Raw genomic sequence first — 21614 nt, 5'->3', positions numbered from 1 at the left:
CACAGCTTCTGCGGTAGGCCCCATTTTGAGCTCCAGACATCCGAGCGCCTTCCCTGCCAGAGGAGAGGTGTCCACCCCACCCGGGAGGGCTTTGCAGGAGCACATGGGGGAGCCATCTTTGGTCCGGGATCTCTCAGAGACTAGACTGTACAGGTGAGAGTGCCGACTACAGAAGCTACACAACTTCTGGACAGGCAGAAGTGACACAGCTTCTGGGACAGGCCCTGTTTCAGGCCTTCATCTTCTGCCAGGAGGCAGGTCTGAACGCTGGATATCTGTGCACCTTCCCTGCAAGAGGAGAGCTTGCCTGCAGAGAGTACTCTGACCACTGAGACTCAGGAGAGAGCTAGTCTCACAGGTCTGCTGATAGAGGCTAACAGAACCATGGGAGGAACAAGCTCTAACCAGAGACAACTATAACAACTAACTCCAGAGATTACCAGATGGCTAAAGGCAAACATAAGAATCTTATTAACAGAAACCAAGACCACTCACCATCATCAGAACCCAGCACTCCCACCTCAACCAGTCCTGGATACCCCAACACAACCGAAAAGCTAGACCTGGATTTAAAAGCATATCTCATAATGATGGTAGAGGACATCAAGAAGGACTTTAATAACTCACTTAAAAAAACACAGGAGAACACTGCTAAAGAGGTACAAGTCCTTAAAGAAAATCAGGAAAACAAAACCAAGCAGGTAGAAGTCCTTAAAGAAAAATAGGAAAACACAACCAAACAGGTGATGGAATTGAACAAAACCATACAAGATGTAAAAAGGGAAGTAGACACAATAAAGAAAACCCAAAGTGAGGCAATGCTGGAGATAGAAACCCTAGGAAAGAAATCTGGAAACATAGATGCCAGCATCAGCAACAGAATACAAGAGATGGAAGAGAGAATCTCAGGTGCAGAAGATTCCATAGAGAACATGGGCACAACAATCAAAGAAAATGCAAACTACCAAAAGATCCTAACTCAAAACATCTAGGAAATCCAGGACACAATGAGAAGACCAAACCTACCGAAAATAGGAGTAGATGAGAATCAAGATTTTCAACTTAAAGGGCCAGCAAATATTTTCAACAAAATTATAGAAGAAAACTTCCCAAACCTAAAAAAAGAGATGCTCATGAACATACAAGAAGCCTACAGAACTCCAAATAGACTGGACCAGAAAAGAAATTCCTCCCGACACATAATAATCAGAACAACAAATGTACTAAATAAAGATAGAATATTAAAAGCAGTAAGGGAAAAAGGTCAAGTAACATATAAAGGCAGGCCTATTAGAATTACACTAGATTTTTCACCAAAGACTATGAAAGCCAGAAGAGCCTAGACATATGTTATACAGACACTAAAAGAACACAAATGCCAGCCCAGGCTACTATACCCAGCTAAACTTTCAATTACCATAGATGGAGAAACCAAAATATTCCATGACAAAACCAAATTCACACAATATCTTTCCACGAATCCAGCCCTTCAAAGGATAATAACAGAAAGGAAAAAAAAAAAAAAGCAATACAAAGACGGAAACTACGCCCTAAAAAAGCAAGAAAGTAATCGTTTAACAAACCTAAAAGAAGACAGCCACAAGAACAGAATGCCAACTCTAACAGCAAAAATAATAGGAAGCAACAATTACTTTTCCTTAATATCTCTTAATATCAATGGATTCAATTCCCCAATAAAAATACATAGATTAACAGACTGCATACACAAACAGGACCCAACATTTTGCTGCTTACAGGAAACACATCTCAGGGAAAAAGACAAACACTACCTCAGAGTGAAAGGCTGGAAAAAAAATTTCCAAGCAAATGGTCTGAAGAAACAAGCTGGAGTAGTCATTCTAATATGGAATAAAATTGACTTCCAACCCAAAGTTATCAAAAAAGACAAGGAGGGGCACTTCATACTCATTAAAGGTAAAATGTTTCAAGAGGAAATCTCAATTCTGAATATCTATGCTCCAAATGCAAGGCCAGCCACATTCATTAAAGACACTTTAGTAAAGCTCAAAGCACACATTGTACCTCACACAATAATAGTGGGAGACTTCAACACACCACTTTCATCAATGGACAGATCATGGAAACAGAAACTAAACAGGGACACAGTGAAACTAACAGAAGTGATGAAACAAATGGACTTAACAGATATCTACAGAACATTTTATCCTAAAACAAAAGGATATACCTTCTTCTCAGCACCTCAGGGGACCTTCTTCAAAATTGACCATATAATTGGTCACAAAACAGGCCTCAACAGATATAAAAATATTGAAATTGTCCCATGCATCCTATCAGACCACCATGGACTAAGGCTGATCTTCAATAACAACATAAATAATGGAAAGCCAAAATTCACATGGAAACTGAAAAACACTCTTCTCAATGATACCTTGGTCAAGGAAGGAATAAAGAAAGAAATTAAAGACTTTTTAGAGTTTAATGAAAATGAAGCCACAACATACCCAAACTTATGGGACACTATGAAAGCATTTCTAAGAGGGAAACTCATAGCTCTGAGTGCCTCCAAAAAGAAACTAGAGAGAGCACATACTAGCAGCTTGACAACACACCTAAAAGCTCTAGAACAAAAGGAAGCAAATTCACCCAAGAGGAGTAGACAGCAGGAAATAATCAAACTCAGGGGCGAAATCAACCAAGTGGAAACAAGAAGAACTATTCAAAGAATCAACAAAACTAGGAGCTGGTTCTTTGAGAAAATCAACAAGATAGACAAACCAACCCTTAGCCAGACTCACTAGAGGGCTAAGCATCCTAATTCACAAAATCAGAAATGAAAAGGGAGACATAACAACAGATCCTGAAGAAATCCAAAACACCATCAGATCCTTCTACAAAAGGCTATACTCAACAAAACTGGAGAACCTGGATGAAAAGAACAAGTTTCTAGATAGATACCAGGTACCAAAGTTAAATCAGGATCAGATTAATGATCTAAACAGTACTATATCTCCTAAAGAAATAGAAACAGTCATTAATAGTCTCCCAACCAAAAAAAGCCCAGGACCAGATGGGTTTAATGCAGAGTTAAAAGAAGATCTATTTCCAGTTCTTCACAAACTATTCCACAACCTAGAAGCAGAAGGTACTCTACCCAATTGATTCTATAAAGCCACAATTACTCTGATACCTAAATCACAGAAAGACCGAACAAAGATAGAGAACTTCAGACTAATTTCCCTTACGAATATCGATGCAAAAATACTCAATAAAATTCTCGCTAACCGAATCCAAGAACACATCAAAACAATCATCCATCCTGACCAAGTAGGATTCATTCCAGGGATGCAGGGATGGTTTAATATACGGAAATCCATCAACGTAATCCACTATATAAACAAACTCAAAGACATAAAACACATGATCATCTCATTGGATGCAGAGAAAGAATTTGACAAAATCCAGGATAAAATCAGGATAAAAGTCTTGGAAAGATCAGGATTTGAGGCCCATACATAAACATGATAAAAACAATCTACAGCAAACCAGTAGCCAACATCAAAGTAAATGGTGAGAAGCTGGAAGCAATCCCACTAAAATCAGAGACTAGACAAGGCTGCCCACTTTCTCCCTACCTATTCAACATTGTACTTGAAGTCCTAGCCAGAGCAATTCGACAATTAAAGGAAATCAAGGGTATACAAATTGGAAAGGAAGAAGTCAAAATATCCCTTTTTGCAGATGATATGATAGTATATATAAGTGACCCTAAAAATTCCACCAGGGAACTCCTAAACCAGATAAACAGCTTTGGTGAAGTAGCTGGATATAAAATTAACTCTAACAAGTCAATGGCCTTTCTCTACACAAAGAATAAACAGGCTGAGAAAGAAAATAGGGAAACAACACCCTTCTCAAGTCACAAATAATATAAAATACCTTGGCGTGACTCTAAGGAGGTTAAAGACATGTATGATAAGAACTTCAAGTCTCTGAAGAAAGAAATTGAAGATGATTTCAGAAGATGGAAAGATCTCCCATGCTCATGGATTGGCAGGATCAATATAGTAAAAATGGCTATCTTGTCAAAAGCAATCTACAGATTCAATGCAATCCCCATCAAAATTCCAATTCAATTCTTCAACGAATTAGAAAGGGCAATATGCAAATTCATCTGGAATAACAAAAAACCTAGGATAGCAAAAACTCTTCTCAAGGATAAAAGAACCTCTGGTGGAATCACCATGCCTGACCTAAAGCTGTACTTCAGAGCAATTATGATAAAAACTGCATGGTACTGGTATAGCGACAGATAAGTAGACCAATGGAATAGAATTGAAGACCCAGAAATGAACCCACACACCTATGGTCACTTGATCTTTGACAAGGCAGCTAAAACCATCCAGTGGAAAAAAAGACAGCATTTTCAACAAATGGTGCTGGCACAACTGGTGGTTATCATGTAGAAGAATGCAAATTGATCCATTCCTATCTCCTTGTACTAAGGTCAAATCTAAGTGGATCAAGGAACTCCACATAAAACCAGAGACAATGAAAGTTATAGAGAATAAAGTAGGGAAAAGCCTCAAAGATATGGGCACAGGGGAAAAATTCCTAAACAGAACAGCAATGGCCTGTGCTATAAGATCAAGAATTGACAAATGGGACCTCATAAAATAGCAAAGCTTCTGTAAGGAAAAAGACACTGTCAATAAGACAAAAAGGCCACCAACAGATTGGGAAAAGATCTTTACCAATCCTAAATCAGATAGGGGACTAATATCCAATATATATAAAGAACTGAAAAAGGTGAACTCCAGAAAATCAAATAACCCCATTAAAAATGGGGCTCAGAGCTAAACAAAGAATTCTCACCTGAGGAATACCAAATGGCGAGAAGCACCTGAAAAAATGTTCAGCATCCTTAATCATCAGGGAAATGCAAATCAAAACAACCCTGAGATTCCACCTAACACCAGTCAGAATGTCTATGATCAAAAATTCAGGTGACAGCAGATGCTGGCGAGAATGTGGAGAAAGAGGAACACTCCTCCATTGTTGGTGGGATTGCAAGCTTGTACAACCACTCTGGAAATCAGTCTGGCGGTTCCTCAGAAAATTGAACATAGTACTACCAGAGGATCCCACAATAGCTCCCCTGGGCATATATCCAGATGTTCCAACTGGTAATATGGACACATGCTCCACTATGTTCATAGCAGCCTTATTTATAATAGCCAGAAGCTGGAAAGAACCCAGATGTCCCTCAACAGAGGAATGGATACAGAAAATATGGTACATTTACACAATGGAGTACTACTCAGCTATTAAAAACAATGAATTTATGAAATTCCTAGGCAAATGGATGGACCTGCAGGGCATCATCCTGAGTGAGGTAACCCAATCACAAAAGATCTCACATGATATGTACTCACTGATAAGTGGATATTAGCCCAGAAACTTAGAATACCCAAGATACAAGATACATTTTGCAAAACACATGAAACTCAAGAAGAATGAAGAGCAAAGTGTGGACACTTTGCCCCTTCTTAGAATTGGGAACAAAACACCCATGGAAGGAATTATAGAGACAAAGTTTGGAGCTGAGACGAAAGGATGGACCATCTAGAGACTGCCATACCCGGGTTCCATCCCATAATCAGCCTCCAAACAATGACACCATTGCATACACCAGCAAGATTTTGTTGAAAGAACCCTGATATAGCTGTCTCTTGTGAGGCTATTCTGGGGCCTGGCAAACACAGAAGTGGATGCTCACAGTCAGCTATTGGATGGAACACAGGGTCTCCAATGGAGGAGCTAGAGAAAGTACCCAAGGAGCTAAAGGGGTTTGCAACCCTATAGGTGGAACATCAATATGAACTAACCAGTACCCCCTGGAGTTCATATCTCTAGCTGCATATGTATCAGAAGATGGCCTAGTTGGCCATCATTGGGAAGAGAGGCCCCTTGGTCTTCCAAACTTTATATCCCTCAGTACAGGGGAACACCAGGGCCAAGAAGTAGAAGTGGGAGAGTAGGGGAGTGGGGGAGAAGGTCTGGGTGACTTTTGTGATAGCATTTGCAATGTAAATGAAGGAAATACCTAATTAAAAATATATTTAAAAAAAAGAAGTTTATAGATAAGCATTGTGGCAAGTGTCTTTAATCCCAGCACTCAGAAAGAAGCAGAGGCAGACAGGTCTTTGAGTTTGAGGCCAGCCTGGTGTATAGAGCAAACTCCAGGACAGCCAAATTTTAGTAGTACAGGAAACCATAGAATACAGAAAGCTGGTGAAAATGTATTTGATCAAGGGGGCCATGTTTCAGCCACAGTCAGCAGCAGAACTTGGCAGTTTCAACCACATGGTTTGGCTTTAGAGTCAAGGATCCAAGAAAGGGGTTATGGAATCTCCCTCCATGACTAAGAAAACAGTTGAGGCCAGGCATGTTAGGGGTGTCTCTGCATGGAGGACTAGCAAGGCAAATGGGCAGGGAGAGGAACTAGCACACAAGAAGTGTGTTCCAGTCAGCAAAACTGAAAAGAGTTGAAGATCTGAAGAACACTTTTACTTTAGACATGAAGATGCAGAGTTTGGAGTTTTCCCTGCTGATTTTTGGTCTTACTTTGGTCCAGTATTTTCTCACTGTGTTCCCTTTCTGAAATGTTAATGTATATCCTGTGCCATTATACATTAGAAATATGTGATCTGCTTTATGATTTTGAATTACAAGAGGTTATAGTTAAGAGATTTCCTTGAGTATCAGAATCTTTGAACTGTGGACTTTTTAAAACTGTTGAGATTATAATAGACTGTAGGGACTTTTGAAGTTAGACTAAATGTACTTTACATTATGATATGGCTACAAGCTTATGGGGACTAGGGAGTAGAATGTGGTGTTCTGAATGAAAATGGCCCCCATACACTGATAAGGAGTGGCATTATTGGAAGTGTGGCCTTGGAGTAGGTGTGGCCTTGCTGAAAAAGAGTACATCAATGGGGGATGGGCTTTGAGGTTTCAGAAGCTCTAAGTCAGGCCTAGTGACTCACTCTCTCTTCTTGCTGCCCACTGATCCAGATGTAGAACTCCCAGCCACCTCTCCAACTCCATGTCTGTCTCAGCTACCTCTCCAGCTCCAGGTCTGTCTATGTGCCACCATGCTTCCCACCATTATATGGACTAAACCTCAAAACTATAAGCTAGCCCCAATTAAATGCTTTCCATTACAAAAGTTGTCATGGTCATGGTGTGTCTTCACAGCAATGGAAAACTCTAAGTAAGATAGCTAGTCGCAGATCTTTCAGAAGCATTGTGGCTGGAATATGCTTAGTACAGGGTGTGGCAATATTTGGAGGTGTGACTTTGTTAAAGTAGGTGTGTCACCACGGATGTGGGCATGGGCTTTAGGACCCTCATCTTAGCTGCCTGGAAGTCAGTCTTCTCCTAGGAGCTTTCAGATGAAGATTTAGAACTCTCAGTGCTCCTCCTACACCATGGCTGCCTAGACTCTGTCATGGTCCTGCCTTGATGATAAAATGGACTGACCCTCTCAACCTGTAAGCCAGCCCCAGGTAAACATTATCCTTATAGGAGCTTCGTTGATCATGGTGTCTGTCACAGCAGTAAAATCCTAACTAAGATAAGAAGCCATCCTGCAGCTGGGAAGAAGTTGAAAATTGGCTAGTCCACTGGACATGGGCTTAGAACTCATATTCCTTCCTCAAAGCAAACAAGTGGCAGGGAGGCAGCTTTGGAGATAGCAATCACTGGGCACTGGCTCAACACTCCCAGTCTCCACAGTACTCTACAGTCCTCTGCACTAATGTTTGATATGAGTTTGGAACCACTGACCACCTTGCCCTTCAGTCTGAACTCTGGTACTGAAATGTGGGAAGGGGTGGAGATGCTATGAGGGAGATAGCCCTGTCTACACCTTCCCTTTTTCTAAGACTGTAGTCTCCCAACCAAATGCTATGGCAAGGTGTCCAAGATTGCTGTCCAAAGACTGCTGACCTATAATGACTGTTTACTGTTTTCAGGTCCCCTAGATAAGCTCATTCTCAAGTAAGAGGCCTTCATACAAGATGGTGTCTGCTTATCACACTCTGAGATAAACATATCAATTTCTAACGCTGGCCTCCACACCAACTCAGCTCACCTCCACATAGACACATTCTCTAGATGTAAGGCTTTTGAGAACTATGAGCTTATCCTGCGGATAGAACTGGCACAGTCTGTTTCCTCAGAGTTGCTTTTCCCTCTTCCCCAGTCAGGCTGCAGTTATGGATGCTATCATTCTGTTTCTCTGTGCTTTTTTAAAGCTGTCCCATCTTTACTTTTTTTTTTATTCCCAATGCCATTTTGACAATTTTAGCAACTGATAAAGTGGCTTTGAATAAAGTAGTCTTGTTAGAAATATAAATGGATATATCATGATGACAAGTACAGCAAGCAACAAGGAAACGATCACAATAATTAGCAACCTAAACCCCCAATTCTATATGTATAATAACAAAATGGAAAAATAGATATAAACTCAGATACTGTATTACCTCTCTCCTATTACAAGGTAGACTTTAATCCCAACACTTAGAAGGCAGAGGCAGATGGAGCTCTTGTGAGTGTGAGGCCAGCTTGGTCTACAGAGTGAGTTCCAGCCAGGGCTACACAGAGAAACTCTGTCTTGAAAAATAAAATAAATAAGCAAATAAATAAATGAATAGGCAAGTTATGAAAGATATAACACACGAGATATAAACTGCATATATAGAACAAGCAATCAACAGAACATGCAAATGTATAGAAAACACTGATGGAAACTAGCCATATGTTATATTATAAAGCAACCATCAACAAAATTTCAAAAGCTTGAAGTCTTTCAGAAAATAATCTTTACAGAGTAGAATTATGTTTAAAATGTAAGTAAAGGGTAACTAGAAGGCCTTTACCTGAAAATTATAGTTCTTTTTTAAGGCATTTTTTATTAGATATTTTCTTCATTTACATTTCAAATGCTATCCCGAAAGTCCCCTATACCCTACGTAGCCCCATCTTGCTCCCCAACCCACCCACTCCCTCTTCCTGGCCCTGGCATTCCCCTGTACTGGGGCATATAATCTTCACAAGACCAAGGGCCTCTCTTCCCATTGATGGCCGACTAGGCCATCCTTTGCTACATATGCAACTAGAGACACAGCTCTGGGGGCTACTGGTTAGTTCATATTGTTGTTCCTCCTGTAGGGTTGCAGACCCCTTCAGCTCCTTGGGTACTATTTTAAAAATAATCCATGATTAGACAGAGAAAATTAACAAAATCCAAAGATGATTCTTTGAAAAAAGTTAATTTTTAGATAAGCCTTAGTAAGAAGACAGTGAGGGAAATACATATTTCAGGATTACAGGTGGTAAATCTCTATAGAATTTTTTTTTTAACCAAGAAAAAGGCATTAACACTCTCTGCACTCAGGAGATGCTGAAGCAGATGGATCCTGAGTTTGAAGTACCTAAGCTACATACACAGCCAGATCCTATCTCAAAAAGTATATATATATATATACACACACAAACACACACATATATATATACATACATATGTGTATATATATATATATATATATATAGAGAGAGAGAGAGAGAGCGCTCAAAATATATAGATATAGAAATGTATTCTCTAAAAAAATTTACTAAAAATGATGAAAAAAACAGAAATCTGGGTTGTTAAAATCTACTAGATAAAGTGAATCTGTTAATAATTTTCCCACAGAATTTTTATTTCCACAAAGAAATATAGTCTAGGTTGCTACTTGGTGAATTGCTCTATTATAGAAGGAAATAGTATCAATCTTATAAAACCTATGTAGAACATGACAAAACAGCAAGATAACCTTGATAAAACTAGATGAGGACATGACAAGAAAGGACAAGTATAGACCAATCTTTCCAATGAGTAAATATGTAAAAAAAAAAAAATCCCAAATATTAACTCAGCTATATGCAAAGAAATCTCAAAAACATCACCTAATGGCGTTTTATTCCATGGTAGTAGGACATTTAAAGTCAAACAACAGAATTCAGTACATGGACAAGAAAATAGGAAAAAGAAAATAGGGGTGGGCATGATGTTTAATCTTGCTAGGCAAAAAAATTTGGTATCTACCTAAGATAAGAATTCCCAGGAATCTAGAAATAGTAGAGAAATAAGAAAAATCTGCTGCAAACGCCCACAGAAGTCATAAAATCCTTAATGTTTTCTGTAACACTGCATTAGGGATCCTAGCCAACATAGTAAGTAGTGAGATAAGAAGTAAAACAGATAAAGATTGACAAATGAAGAAATAAAACATACATGCCTGAGTTTTCATCAATCTTTTTAAACCTGTAGAAAATCTGATAGGCTCAGCCAATAAATCTATTGAAGACCATATTTTCCAGGCTAGAATGTTTAAAGACCAATTTTATGCCTTCATACTAGCAACAATGGGGGAAAATATAATGATTTGGTTATAATAATATAAATATATCCAATATACATGAATACATTCGGTACAAATACAGATTTATAATGCCTATATATTCTAAACCAATGTCTATTTCTGAGACTGAGAAGATATTATTAAAATATATGAAAATATTTATTGTGTTCATTGAGTACATATAAGTTTTAATATTATGAAGATGAAAGTTTATCAAAAATGATTTATAGGATCAGTGGAAGCATAAGAAAACTCCCAGATCCCTAATGATAGTTAACGGTTGTTGGAGGAGGAGGTGTCATAGTCTTCAGTGGTATAACCACTGGTAAGATGCCCATGATCATCCCCTTGACGCTTATGCATGCAATCTGAATGGAATTCAGTGGGTTACAACAAAACAAAGCAAGCAGACACATGACATATAATTACAAAGTGGATTTATTGGGCAGAAGTTGTTCAATGAGGAGTGTGAGGGAGACAAGAGAGTGATGTAGGCACATAAAATGACCAAACTACATTATATACATATTAAAAATGGTAAAGCTTTTTAAAAACTCAGAATGCCTTTCATGGAAACTGATAGGTAGATTTGCACAATTTATCTGGCAAAAGGCTAAAGGACAGGATTATCTCCAAATATAAAGCTATAAAACTTTATTATCAAACAGTAAGACATATTATAAATAATAGTTATTAAGATAGTACTAAATTATTTCAAGAAGAAATTAGTAGACTGATGAAATGAGAAAAAGAGCCGGGAAATAGAGGCATAACAGTCCTGTTATTTAAGACAAAAGTATTATCTGAAGGTATTAGACAGGTATTTTCTTTTTTTTTTTGATTTATTTATTTATTTATTATATGTAAGTACACTGTAGCTGTCTTCAGACACTAGAAGAGGGCATCAGATCTCTGTTACGGGTAGTTGTGAGCCACCATGTGGTTGCTGGGATTTGAACTTCGGACCTTTGGAAGAGCAGTCGGGTGCTCTTACCCCTTGAGCCATCTCACCAGCCCCCTTAGACAGGTATTTTCAACAGGCAGTACTAGGCCAACTGATTTTTTTTAAGGACAATATTTAATCCCCACACTTAACACCACAAATACAAATAATCTGCAAATGGATTGTTGATATAAATGCAAAAAGCAAAACAACAAAGCTTTAGAAGAAAATGAGAGTATTTGATTACTTGGGAAATCAAGCAGATTATTAAGCTGGTTAGTATTAATCATGAAGGAAACCTATAGATTGCTTTATAATTAAGGAATTCTCTTTACACTGTGCAGGAAAAAGTCAATAGAAAAACAAAAATGCAATGGGCAGTATGTTTATGCTATGTATTCTCTTTAACATGCATATTTTAAATCAATACAATTCCAGAAGCTGAGGAGACACCTCAGTCAGTAAAGTGCTCTATTTGCATGAGGACCTGTGTTCAATCTCCAGAATTATATTAAAAACAAACAAACAAACAAACAAACAAACATCCCAGTCACAATCCCAGGGCTGGGAAAAGAAGGCAGAGGCAGATCCCCAAGGCTCACTGGTCAGTCAGTCTACCTCATTTGGTGACCTTCAGTCCCCTTATGCAGAACCAGGGTAGACAATGCTTGAGGAATGACACTTGAGGTTGACTTCAGACCATCACATGCACCTGAATGCACAAAACATGTACGTACATGCACAAACACATACATACACAAAATCATATTTGAAATGTAGAGGTATAGTGGAGCTGAATGAATTACCACAATGTTCTACATATATTTTTAAAAACTGGTCACAGATTTAACCTATCAACTATCTAAAACAAAGATAAGGTTGTAAGTTCCATATTCATATGCTCAACAATATAAATAAACTAATTGCCTAGAATTAGGCAACTGTTGACACTGATATAAGACAGATCCTCTCACAGAAATCTTCACAAGCTATCTTTATAGTATACATTGCTCGTGACAATAGCATCAAAAAGACCTCCTAGATTGCTTCCTATCTTAGCTCTCAGTGAACACTGAAGGAAGATGTATAAGAGTAATTGGAAATATAAGAATATGGAGCAATTCATTCTGCACGTTCCAGAGCTCTCTATGATGCTATGAACTGACCTCAAAATGTTGATCAACGTTCTACTACATATAACAAGATTTGAATAGTTTTCATATCCATCATACCAAGGTATGGCTACACTCAATCAAGTAGTAACAAAGAATGTTACTGTGTTTAAAGGATATTATCGTCAATATACTCTGTAATATTTACATACATACATTTGAACTATAAACAAGTTCAAGCAGAGCAATACTCCTGCCCCTGAGTATTTTATATCTAAAACTAAGACTGCTAAAGTTCTCTCATTTAACTTGTGCCTCTAGACACACATTTATTTATCCCCTTCCCTAGTTCACAACAGCTATAGTCAGCAAGCCAACATGTGAAGTATGAAAGCGCTTCTGGGAGCACACCTTAAAGAAACAACAGCTAAGTCAGCAGGAAGAAACAGCAGGCAGCAAAAACAAAGAACTCTAAACAACAAATCTTAGGGGGCCATTTAGCTAAAGGTACTAAGGTACCTCAAGAGTCTCCAAGGACAGCCACTGCACAGTGCATATATTCATAGACACAGAAGACACTCATCAATAGTTATGGCATTGTGCTATCTGTATTCTCTCTAAAGAAGGTAAAGAAATGTGCAACCTCTTTTTTTTGTTAAGTAATTTATCTAAAATTGCTGCTTATTGTGTTAAATATGAGCATTTAAATTATGAGCTTCATTATACAGAAGACTGTATTCCATAGTAAGTGCTGACTGAAGCAGTATACCTGAGGGAAGAAGTTTAAGCTCAGAGTAGATCCTAGTTACATATAAAATATGAGCTCTTTATTCCTTGACCACACTAAAGAAATGAGGTGCTGTTCTCATTTGAAGTAATACTAGTTCTCTGAAATACTATCTTGACCTATAAAATGATGTTTCATGTTATTAAAGTATTTAATTATAAAAATCACCATTTGTCTCTATCCTGGTTAATCTATTGTGTATTTTTTAAATCACCCTTGTCTTTTTTTTATCCACAAGCCAGGAAAATTGATTTTGTATAAAAAGTTCCTTTAAACTACAGTCTTAGTTAGAGTTTCTACTGGTGCAATAAAACACCATGACCAAAAAGCAAGATGGAGAGGAAAGGGCTTATTTGGCTTATACTTCCAGATCACTGTTTATCAGCAAAGGAAGTCTGGACAGGAACTCAAAACAGGGCAGGAACCTGGAGGCAGGAGCTGAAGTAGAGGTCCTGGAGGGTGGGCTGCTTAGTGACTTGCTCCTCATGGCTTGCTTTCTTGTAGAACCCAGAAGCACCTGCCCAGAAATTGTACCATCCATAATGGGGGATTAGAGGAGGGGAAGGTTCTTGCATCAATCACTAATTAAGAAAATGCTAGGGCCAGGAAGCCAGAGTGGGTGGGTTGGGGAGCAGGGTGGGGGAAGGTATAGGGGACTTTCAGGATAGGATAGCATTTGAATTGTAAATGAAGAAAATATCTAATAAAAATTGTTTAAATAAAAAAATTAAAAAAGAAATATATAAAAAAAAATCAGCCAAATCTAAAAAAAAAGAAAAGAAAAAAAGAAAATGTCTACAGCTGGATCTTATGGAGGTATTTTCTCAAATAAGGATCTCACCTCTCTGATGACTCTAGCTGTGTCAAGCTGACAAAAAACTAGCCAGCAGACTATTGACTTAAAAGTTTGACAAAAGTTGTTTTAAAATGTTAAATATGAATATTTTAGTATTTTATATAGTATTATAAACTGAAAGATGAATTAGATTTTAATTGTATTTGCCAATAAAACTAAGGCCAAAGAAATACGTAGGCTTAAAAAGATATCTGCTTGAGCTGTAGAGATGGTTCAGTGATTAAGAGTGCTGGCTGCTCTTCTAGAGGACTCATGTTTGATTCCAGAACCCATGTGGCAGCTCACAACTATTTGTAACTCCAGTTCCAGGGCATCTAACACCTCTTCTGGTCTGGCCTCAGAGAGCAATTTACATACACAGAGCACAGTCATACATGTAAGCAAGACACTCATACACAATATAAAAATCTTTGAAAAATGCATAAGTTTAAAAACAACAGAAAAAAATGACAAACATCTGAATTTATGTGGATAAAAAATGCAGGTTAAAAAAGTCCAAAGGACAGGCCCAGTATAAAGCACAAGGCTCCGGAGGCAGAGACAGGAAGATCTCAGTGAATTTGAGGCAAGCCTAATCTACATAGCAAGTTTCATGCCAGTTAAGGTTACACAGCAAGGCCATGTACAGAAAAGGAGGACAGGGAGAATATGGAAAAATATACCTCAATTTTTCAAAGTTCTAAATAATGAAAAATATGTACACAAAATAGGGTAGCTAAAATCAGTGTATAAATTTTGGAGTTGTGTGTGAAAATTTAGAGTTCTCAAATAACCTATTTTCTCTCCAGTACAACCTATGAAAAAATAAACTAAATATTTATTTGGTAAGTACTATACAGTGGTTTTAGTCCACAATATATAAGAGTTTTCTGTAACAAATTGAATTACACGTACACACACAATCATAATGAACCCAAATTCAATTTAGTTCTTTTCCTGACTATCTTAAAGCCTAATTCCAAAATTCAGAACAGTAAAAAATTGTACTTGTATATGTCATTAATACAGAATTGTATAGTTTTATGCTATAGCACTGAAACTATATCTAACTTTTTAAGGGAAAAAAACTTTACTGTGCAAGTATAAGAAATTAAATGTTGTGGTTGGCAGTTAGTTTTGTTTGTTCTAGTTCTATAAATTTCCGTTTTTCCAGGACATCAATAAAGAATCACAAAATGGGACCACAATTCAAATGTTTGTTTAGAGAAAAATGCATGTGCCTCACCTATCTGTTACAAATATTTTTCTACCATTATCACCGTGTTCATATTTGGAAACATTAAAAACCAAATATGATCACATGATGCTTGATGGCTATCATTCATTTTAAGTCCATTATTTGAAATTCCTAGAAATCTAGTCCAACATTATTGTATAGCTGACAAAACAATGAAGATAATGAAGAGGTGGTTCTAAGACACTAGCTAATGACAACATTTATTATGAGCTCGGTTACATTTCCACTAGATCAACTTGGTCCACCTTCCAATGTTAAACCATCGGGAAGTTTGAGTCTGCTGAAGCTCTGATGCAGCATAATGACTCAAGAAGCACAGGTTAGGCTGGAACCTGCTTTGAGACTCATTTCTTAAAAAAAAAAAATCATTTTAATATCTTTAAAAGATAAGACTACCCAACTAGCTTATTTTTCTATGAATCTAACTTAGAAATTTGCCTCAATTTAAAACAATGTAATAAAGCCCATCTGTCCCAAAAGCTTGTATTCTACACAGCACAAATGATAAATATAGTCTATATTATTTTACCACTTACAATGCAAACTGTGAGCAAAGCTCTTCCTGATAGATGAGCATTCATTAGAATCCAACTTTTTTAAAAGTTGCTTAAATACTGAATGTCATTCCTTCTACAGATATCTGCAATCTGTTTAAGATGCTAGCCACGATTTTACATAAGGAAAAAAATAAATAGACATAAGCCAGAGAAGCAGGAAAGGTTTCATCATTTAGCTGATAACAAGAGAATTATCACTAGTTGACGATTAACCAGTTTGATGGAACAAAATCATTTTTAACAGAGCTCTGAGTAGTTACTAAGAGATGGATGCCTAGAATATTATAAGACTTAAAGAAAATTTATCAGCTTGTTCAAAATCAGTTTTATTTTTCTGAATTCTTGATTTATAGATAGTGATTATCTATTTCTATAATTCCTGGAGGAAGGGCTACATTTACAACCAGGAAGCCCTTAAATAAATGCCCAAAAGGACTGACCAGGAGTCTTCCACGATTGCGCAAGCAGCACAAGCACTGTAGTTGACAAGACTTAGATACCCAATACAGATAAGGGCCGAGGGAGAGGAGTGAAACTGCGTACGCCAACAAGCGACAGCAAGAGAGCGAGCGCACAGGGATTTGGGGACATCTCAGTAACTACTACAGCAGCTGGATGCTGCTCTTCCTCCGCCCTCTTCTACTCAGACGCAGGCTGGCGGGTTCCAAACGGTTCCTCCCCGGCTCCGCCCCGGCCCTCCCCGGGCAGCCTCCAAGCGAGGACCCTCAGACGCGAGGGCTAGCCCACGGCCTCGCGGGGAGACGCTCCCGCCCCTCTGCAGGGCCCCGCTGGCCGGCGGCCACGCGCGGCACGGGCCGCAGCGCCGAGCCCCAGCACCTCCCTCAGCCCGGCGCCCGCAGCCCCGCACCTGCACACGGTGATCAGGTTCCTCCTCTCCACCGCAGCGTTGCGGGCGCTCAGGCTCTTCTTGCCGCTGCCGCCGCCGCCGCCGCCGCCGCGGCTCCCGCTCAGGCCCCCCAGGCTCCGGGAGGCCATGGCGGGCTCACCTCCGCGCCCCCTTTGTCTCCAGCGGTCCCGCAAGCCTCGCACACCTGTGTCCCGCGGCCTTCTCTCTCTCAACGATGGCAGCCCGCCGGGCGGGAGAGAGGCGAGGGAGGAGGCGCGGAGCAGGCAGGGTGTGGAAGGCAGTGGGGCACCGGTACCCAGGCTCCACGCGCGCGTGCACACACACACTCACACACACTCCCTCTCACACATACACACGCGCTCACTCACACGCACGCACGAGCCACCTCCACCCTCGCTCGCGCGCGCGCGCGCGCCGCCGCCGTCCACGAGAGAAGCGCGCGCGGGCGGGCTCCGAGTCCCCAGAGATGCCGCACAAGCGCTCCGGCGAGCCTGTCACCCCGCAGGCCTAACCGCACGTCAGTCTTCCAGCAGGGCGGGGCCGCTGAGGTGAAGCCCCCTTCCTCACGCTTGTCACTCAGCCCCCGCCCCCTGCACCTATGGGAACGAGGCCGCTACGGAGAGAGCCAATGACGAGAGGTGGGGGCGGGACCCGCTCCAGGAGCTTTTAAAGAGGCTCGCTTGAGCCCCGCCCTGGCGCGTGGGCCTCTGTCAGAACGCGGGTCCCGCTCGTGCGGCGTGTTGGTGATGAGCGCGGCCGGGCAGCCTTGGCTTGGAAAGCCGGCTTTGCTGTGCCTACTCCACGGCGACTGTGGTCCATAGTCACCCTGACAAGGCTGTCTCAAATGTTCATGACAGATTCCTGGTCCTGAGGCTTCAGTAGCCTCAGCAGGAGAATGCCATAGTTGGGTGGGGTGGGGCTTACCTAGAACAGAAGAAGGGTTCCATTTGTCCCAAACGCCCTCTTTGAGCCTGACAAACAACAACACAGTGGCATCCGGGAGTGCGCCCGTGGCATTTCTCTTCGCGTGAATCTGGTTAGAATTCACCTCATCTTACTCAGTGTCCAGCACAGCCTTGAAACCACACTGACCATAGAAAAACGAGTGTAGTGTGGATGTCCAGCCTTGGGTTCTGTGCAGTGAGATCTGAACTGAATTGCAGCTCGGGAGCCATGGGGGAGGTTTGTCAAGGGCAGAGGGAAATCCTGCCTTGGAGTCCCAATAAGCCGCTTGGGAGGACCACTTTGTAGTCTCCACTTCTCTGGCTTTACCTATGGGAGGCTACTGGCTTGAGGCCTTGACCTCTGACATTCACCTCAGACTGCCTGTAAGCTAGTATGTCCAGACTTCAGGTTTTGTTTGTTTGTTTGTTTGCTTTTTTTTAAATTTTGAAAATCTAAAATCAGGACAAAGTCTCACCTCTCTTAAATATAATTATGTTAAAATAAAAATTAATTATTAAGAAAATTTCTACAAGGGAGCTGAAACCATCCAGTGAAATAAAAGATAGCATTTTCAACAAATGGTGCTGGCACAACTGGCAGTTATCATGTAAAAGAATTCAAATTGATCCATTCCTATCTCCTTGTACTAAGGTCAAGTCTAAGTGGATCAAGGAACTTCACATAAAACCAGAGACACTGAAACTTATAGAGGAGAAAGTGGGGGAAAGCCTCAAAGATATGGGTACAGGGGGCAAATTCCTGAATAGAAGAGCAATGGCTTGTGCTATAAGATCAAGAATTGACAAATGGGACCTCATAAAATTGCAAAGCTTCTGTAAGGAATAAGACAAAAAGACCACCAACAGATTGAGAAAGGATCTTTACCTATCCCAAATCGGATAGGGGACTAATATCCAATATATATAAAGAACTCAAGAAGGTGGACTCCATAAAATCAAATAACCCCATTAAAAAATGGGGCTCAGAGCTAAACAAAGAATTCTCACCTGAGGAATACCAAATGGCTGAGAAACACCTGAAAAAATGTTCAACATCCTTAACCATCAGAGAAATGCAAATCAAAACAACCTTGAGATTCCACCTCACACCAGTCAGAATGGCTAAGATCAAAAATTCAGGTGACAGCAGATGCTAGTGAGGATGTGGAGAAAGAGGAACACTCCTCCATTGTTGGTGGGATTGCAAGCTTGTATAACCACTCTGGAAATCAGTCTGGCAGTTCCTCAGAAAATACATAGTACTACCAGAGGATCCCACAATAGCTCTCCTGGCCATATATCCAGTAGATGTCCCAACCGGTAAGAAGGACACATGCTCCACTATGTTCATAGCAGCCTTATTTGTAATAGCCAGAAGCTGGAAAGAACCCAGATGTCCCTCAACAGAGGAATGGATACAGAAAATGTGGTACATTTACACAATGGAGTACTACTCAGCTATTAAAAACAATGAATTTATGAAATTCCTAGGCAAATGGATGGATCTGGAGGATACCATCCTGAGTGAGGTAACCCAATCACAAAAGAACTCACATGATATGCACTCACTGATAAGTGGATATTAGCCCAGAAACTTAGAATACCCAAGATGCATTTTGCAAAAACACATGAAACTCAAGAAGAACGATGACCAAAATGTGGACACTTCCTTCGCCCCTTCTTAGAATTGGGAACAGAACACCCATGGAAGAAGTTACAGAGACAAAGCTTGGAGCTGAGGTGAAATGATAGACCATCCAGAGACTGCCGCACCCAGGGGTCCATCCCATAATCAGCTTCCAAAGGCAGACACTATTGCATATGCCAGCAAGATTTTGCTGAAAGGACCCAGATATAGCTGTCTCTTGTGAGACTATGCTGGGGCCTGGCAAACACAGAAGTGGATACTCAAAGTCAGCTATTGGATGGAACACAGGGCCCCCAATGGAGGAGCTAGAGAAAGTACCCAAGGAGCTGAAGGGATCTGCAACCCTATAGGAGGAACAGCAATATGAACTAACCAGTACCCCCCAGAGCTCGTGTCTCTAGCTGCATATGTAGCAGAAGATGGCCTACTCGGTCATCATTGGGAAAAGAGGCCCCTTGGTGCTACAAACTTTATATGCCCCAGTACAGGGGAACACCAGGGCCAAGAAGTGGGAGTGGGGACGGAGGGGAGGAGGGCGGTATAGGGGACTTTCAGAATAGCATTTGAAATGTAAATGAAGAAAATACCGAATAAAAAATTGAAAAAAAAAAAAGAAAATTTCTAGAGCAAAGGATGGTGGCATACTTCTGCAACCCCAGAATTCTGATAATATAGGTAGAAGGAATACCTTGCTTTGTTTTGTGTTGTTGTGTCCAAACTATCTGACATAGACAGTTTGAGGGAGGAAGTGCTTATTTGGGTACATGCTTCCGAAGTTTCACGGCATGGAAGGGTATAGGAGAGCATTGAAGCTGACTTCAAATCTGAGAGGATGTGGAGTATGGAAATCCATCAGGGATAAGACAACTCCAGGACCTTCTTTCAGAGACCTGCTTCCTCCAAGTAGGTCCCACTGTCCAAAGATTTTACAACCTTCCAAAATAAAACCACCAGGTGGGGACAAACATTTGAGTCCTGTGCCTCTGAGGAACATTTCAGATGCAAATTGAACACTAGGCCCTGTCTCAAAAGATACAGGGAATAGGAAGATGTCTGAAGTCAAATGGTAGGCAACCTTGCTCAGTAGATTTGGGAGGGAAGCATCTATAAAGAAGTTGAACGTGGGTACACATTTTAAAATAAAAAAGTGAGATTGCCTTCTGGCATCCAGTGCACCTTCATGTTACTTGTACTATGACCATTCGATTTCTGACTGAAGACAGGAAATTCTTCTTATCAGGCTACAACATTAATTTTCATCACTTTTAGTGGGCTCACCTGACATGATAACAATCTTTACCACAAGAATTCATTTAACTTTGCAGTTCTCATTAAACTGCCACTTGGTGGCCTCATTTGATAAGATTTTTGCCCCCATCACTTACCTTGAGTGATATGTTCTGAGTGCTTTCCAGATTACTAATCTGGAAATAAGAAATGAAAGGAATTAAAAATCACTTATAGTTAGTATATAGTGTACTCGTACTATAGAACTTCAATGAGTTTTCACACTATTTTTAAACTTCTTTTGGTTAATATTTCTATTCACTATTTGAACATTTGCACAATATGTAAATATATTAGAAGATTCTCTATAGGAGCTAACAAGATAGCTCACTCAATAAAATGTTTGAAAAGGCTTGAGTTCAACCCCCAGAACTCATTTTTAAAACTCTGTTTAATGGCATGCTTGTAAGCTCAACACTTGAGATGTGGAAACAGATCCCTGGAGCTTATTGGCCAACCAACCTAGGTTGACTGGCAAAATTTGGAATGATGAGAGACCTCTATTAAAAAAAAAAAATCAGAGGGCTTTGGAGGAACTACAGACACCTAGAAGCCCAAAGTTTGACTTCCAACCTCCAAATGCATGTACACACACACACACACATACACACATTCATACAAACAGCACTTTCATGCGCATACACACTAAATATAAGATACACTGTGAAAATATAGATGTTAAATCCATAGGAACCCTATGATACTAATACTTACAACATTCTTGTATACCATTATCCCCAATAATCTCCTCCTATCCTAAAGAAATAAAATTACAATTAAACATGTAAAAACCTTCAAGCACAAAATTCTGTAGGTCAGAGATTACCAAACACGACATAACTTATGTTTTGATCTTATAATAAATCTTACCTATTAATCTTATAAAAAATACTAGCAAACCTGTCTTAGCATTTTTATTGC

General features: G+C 39.9%; 2 protein-coding genes across 5 annotated transcripts in view; one reads left to right on the top strand and one right to left on the bottom strand.

The window, feature by feature from the left end:
- Rundc3b (RUN domain containing 3B) overlaps positions 1–17247 on the bottom strand; it is a 126078-nt gene extending 108831 nt beyond the window's left edge. The window contains exon 1 of one of the 4 annotated variants that reach the window (XM_085836480.1): positions 16815–17247. In XM_085836480.1, coding sequence (XP_085692606.1) covers positions 16815–16942 — 128 coding nt within the window. In that variant the 5' untranslated portion in view covers positions 16943–17247. The remainder of the gene's footprint in view (positions 1–16814) is intronic. The other 3 variants (XM_021163318.3, XM_021163319.3, XM_085836481.1) reach the window with 3 other exon arrangements.
- LOC110295101 (ATP-dependent translocase ABCB1) overlaps positions 1–21614 on the top strand; it is a 171023-nt gene that overhangs the window by 38885 nt on the left and 110524 nt on the right. The gene's annotated exons all lie outside the window — the stretch shown is intronic.

The sequence above is a fragment of the Mus caroli genome, unplaced genomic scaffold (assembly GCF_978045245.1).
Source record: "Mus caroli unplaced genomic scaffold, Mus_caroli_1 scaffold_4, whole genome shotgun sequence".
Lineage (NCBI taxonomy): Eukaryota > Metazoa > Chordata > Mammalia > Rodentia > Muridae > Mus > Mus caroli.
The sequence above is the reverse complement of the archived record's forward strand: the minus strand, read 5'-3'. Positions and strand labels throughout refer to the sequence as shown.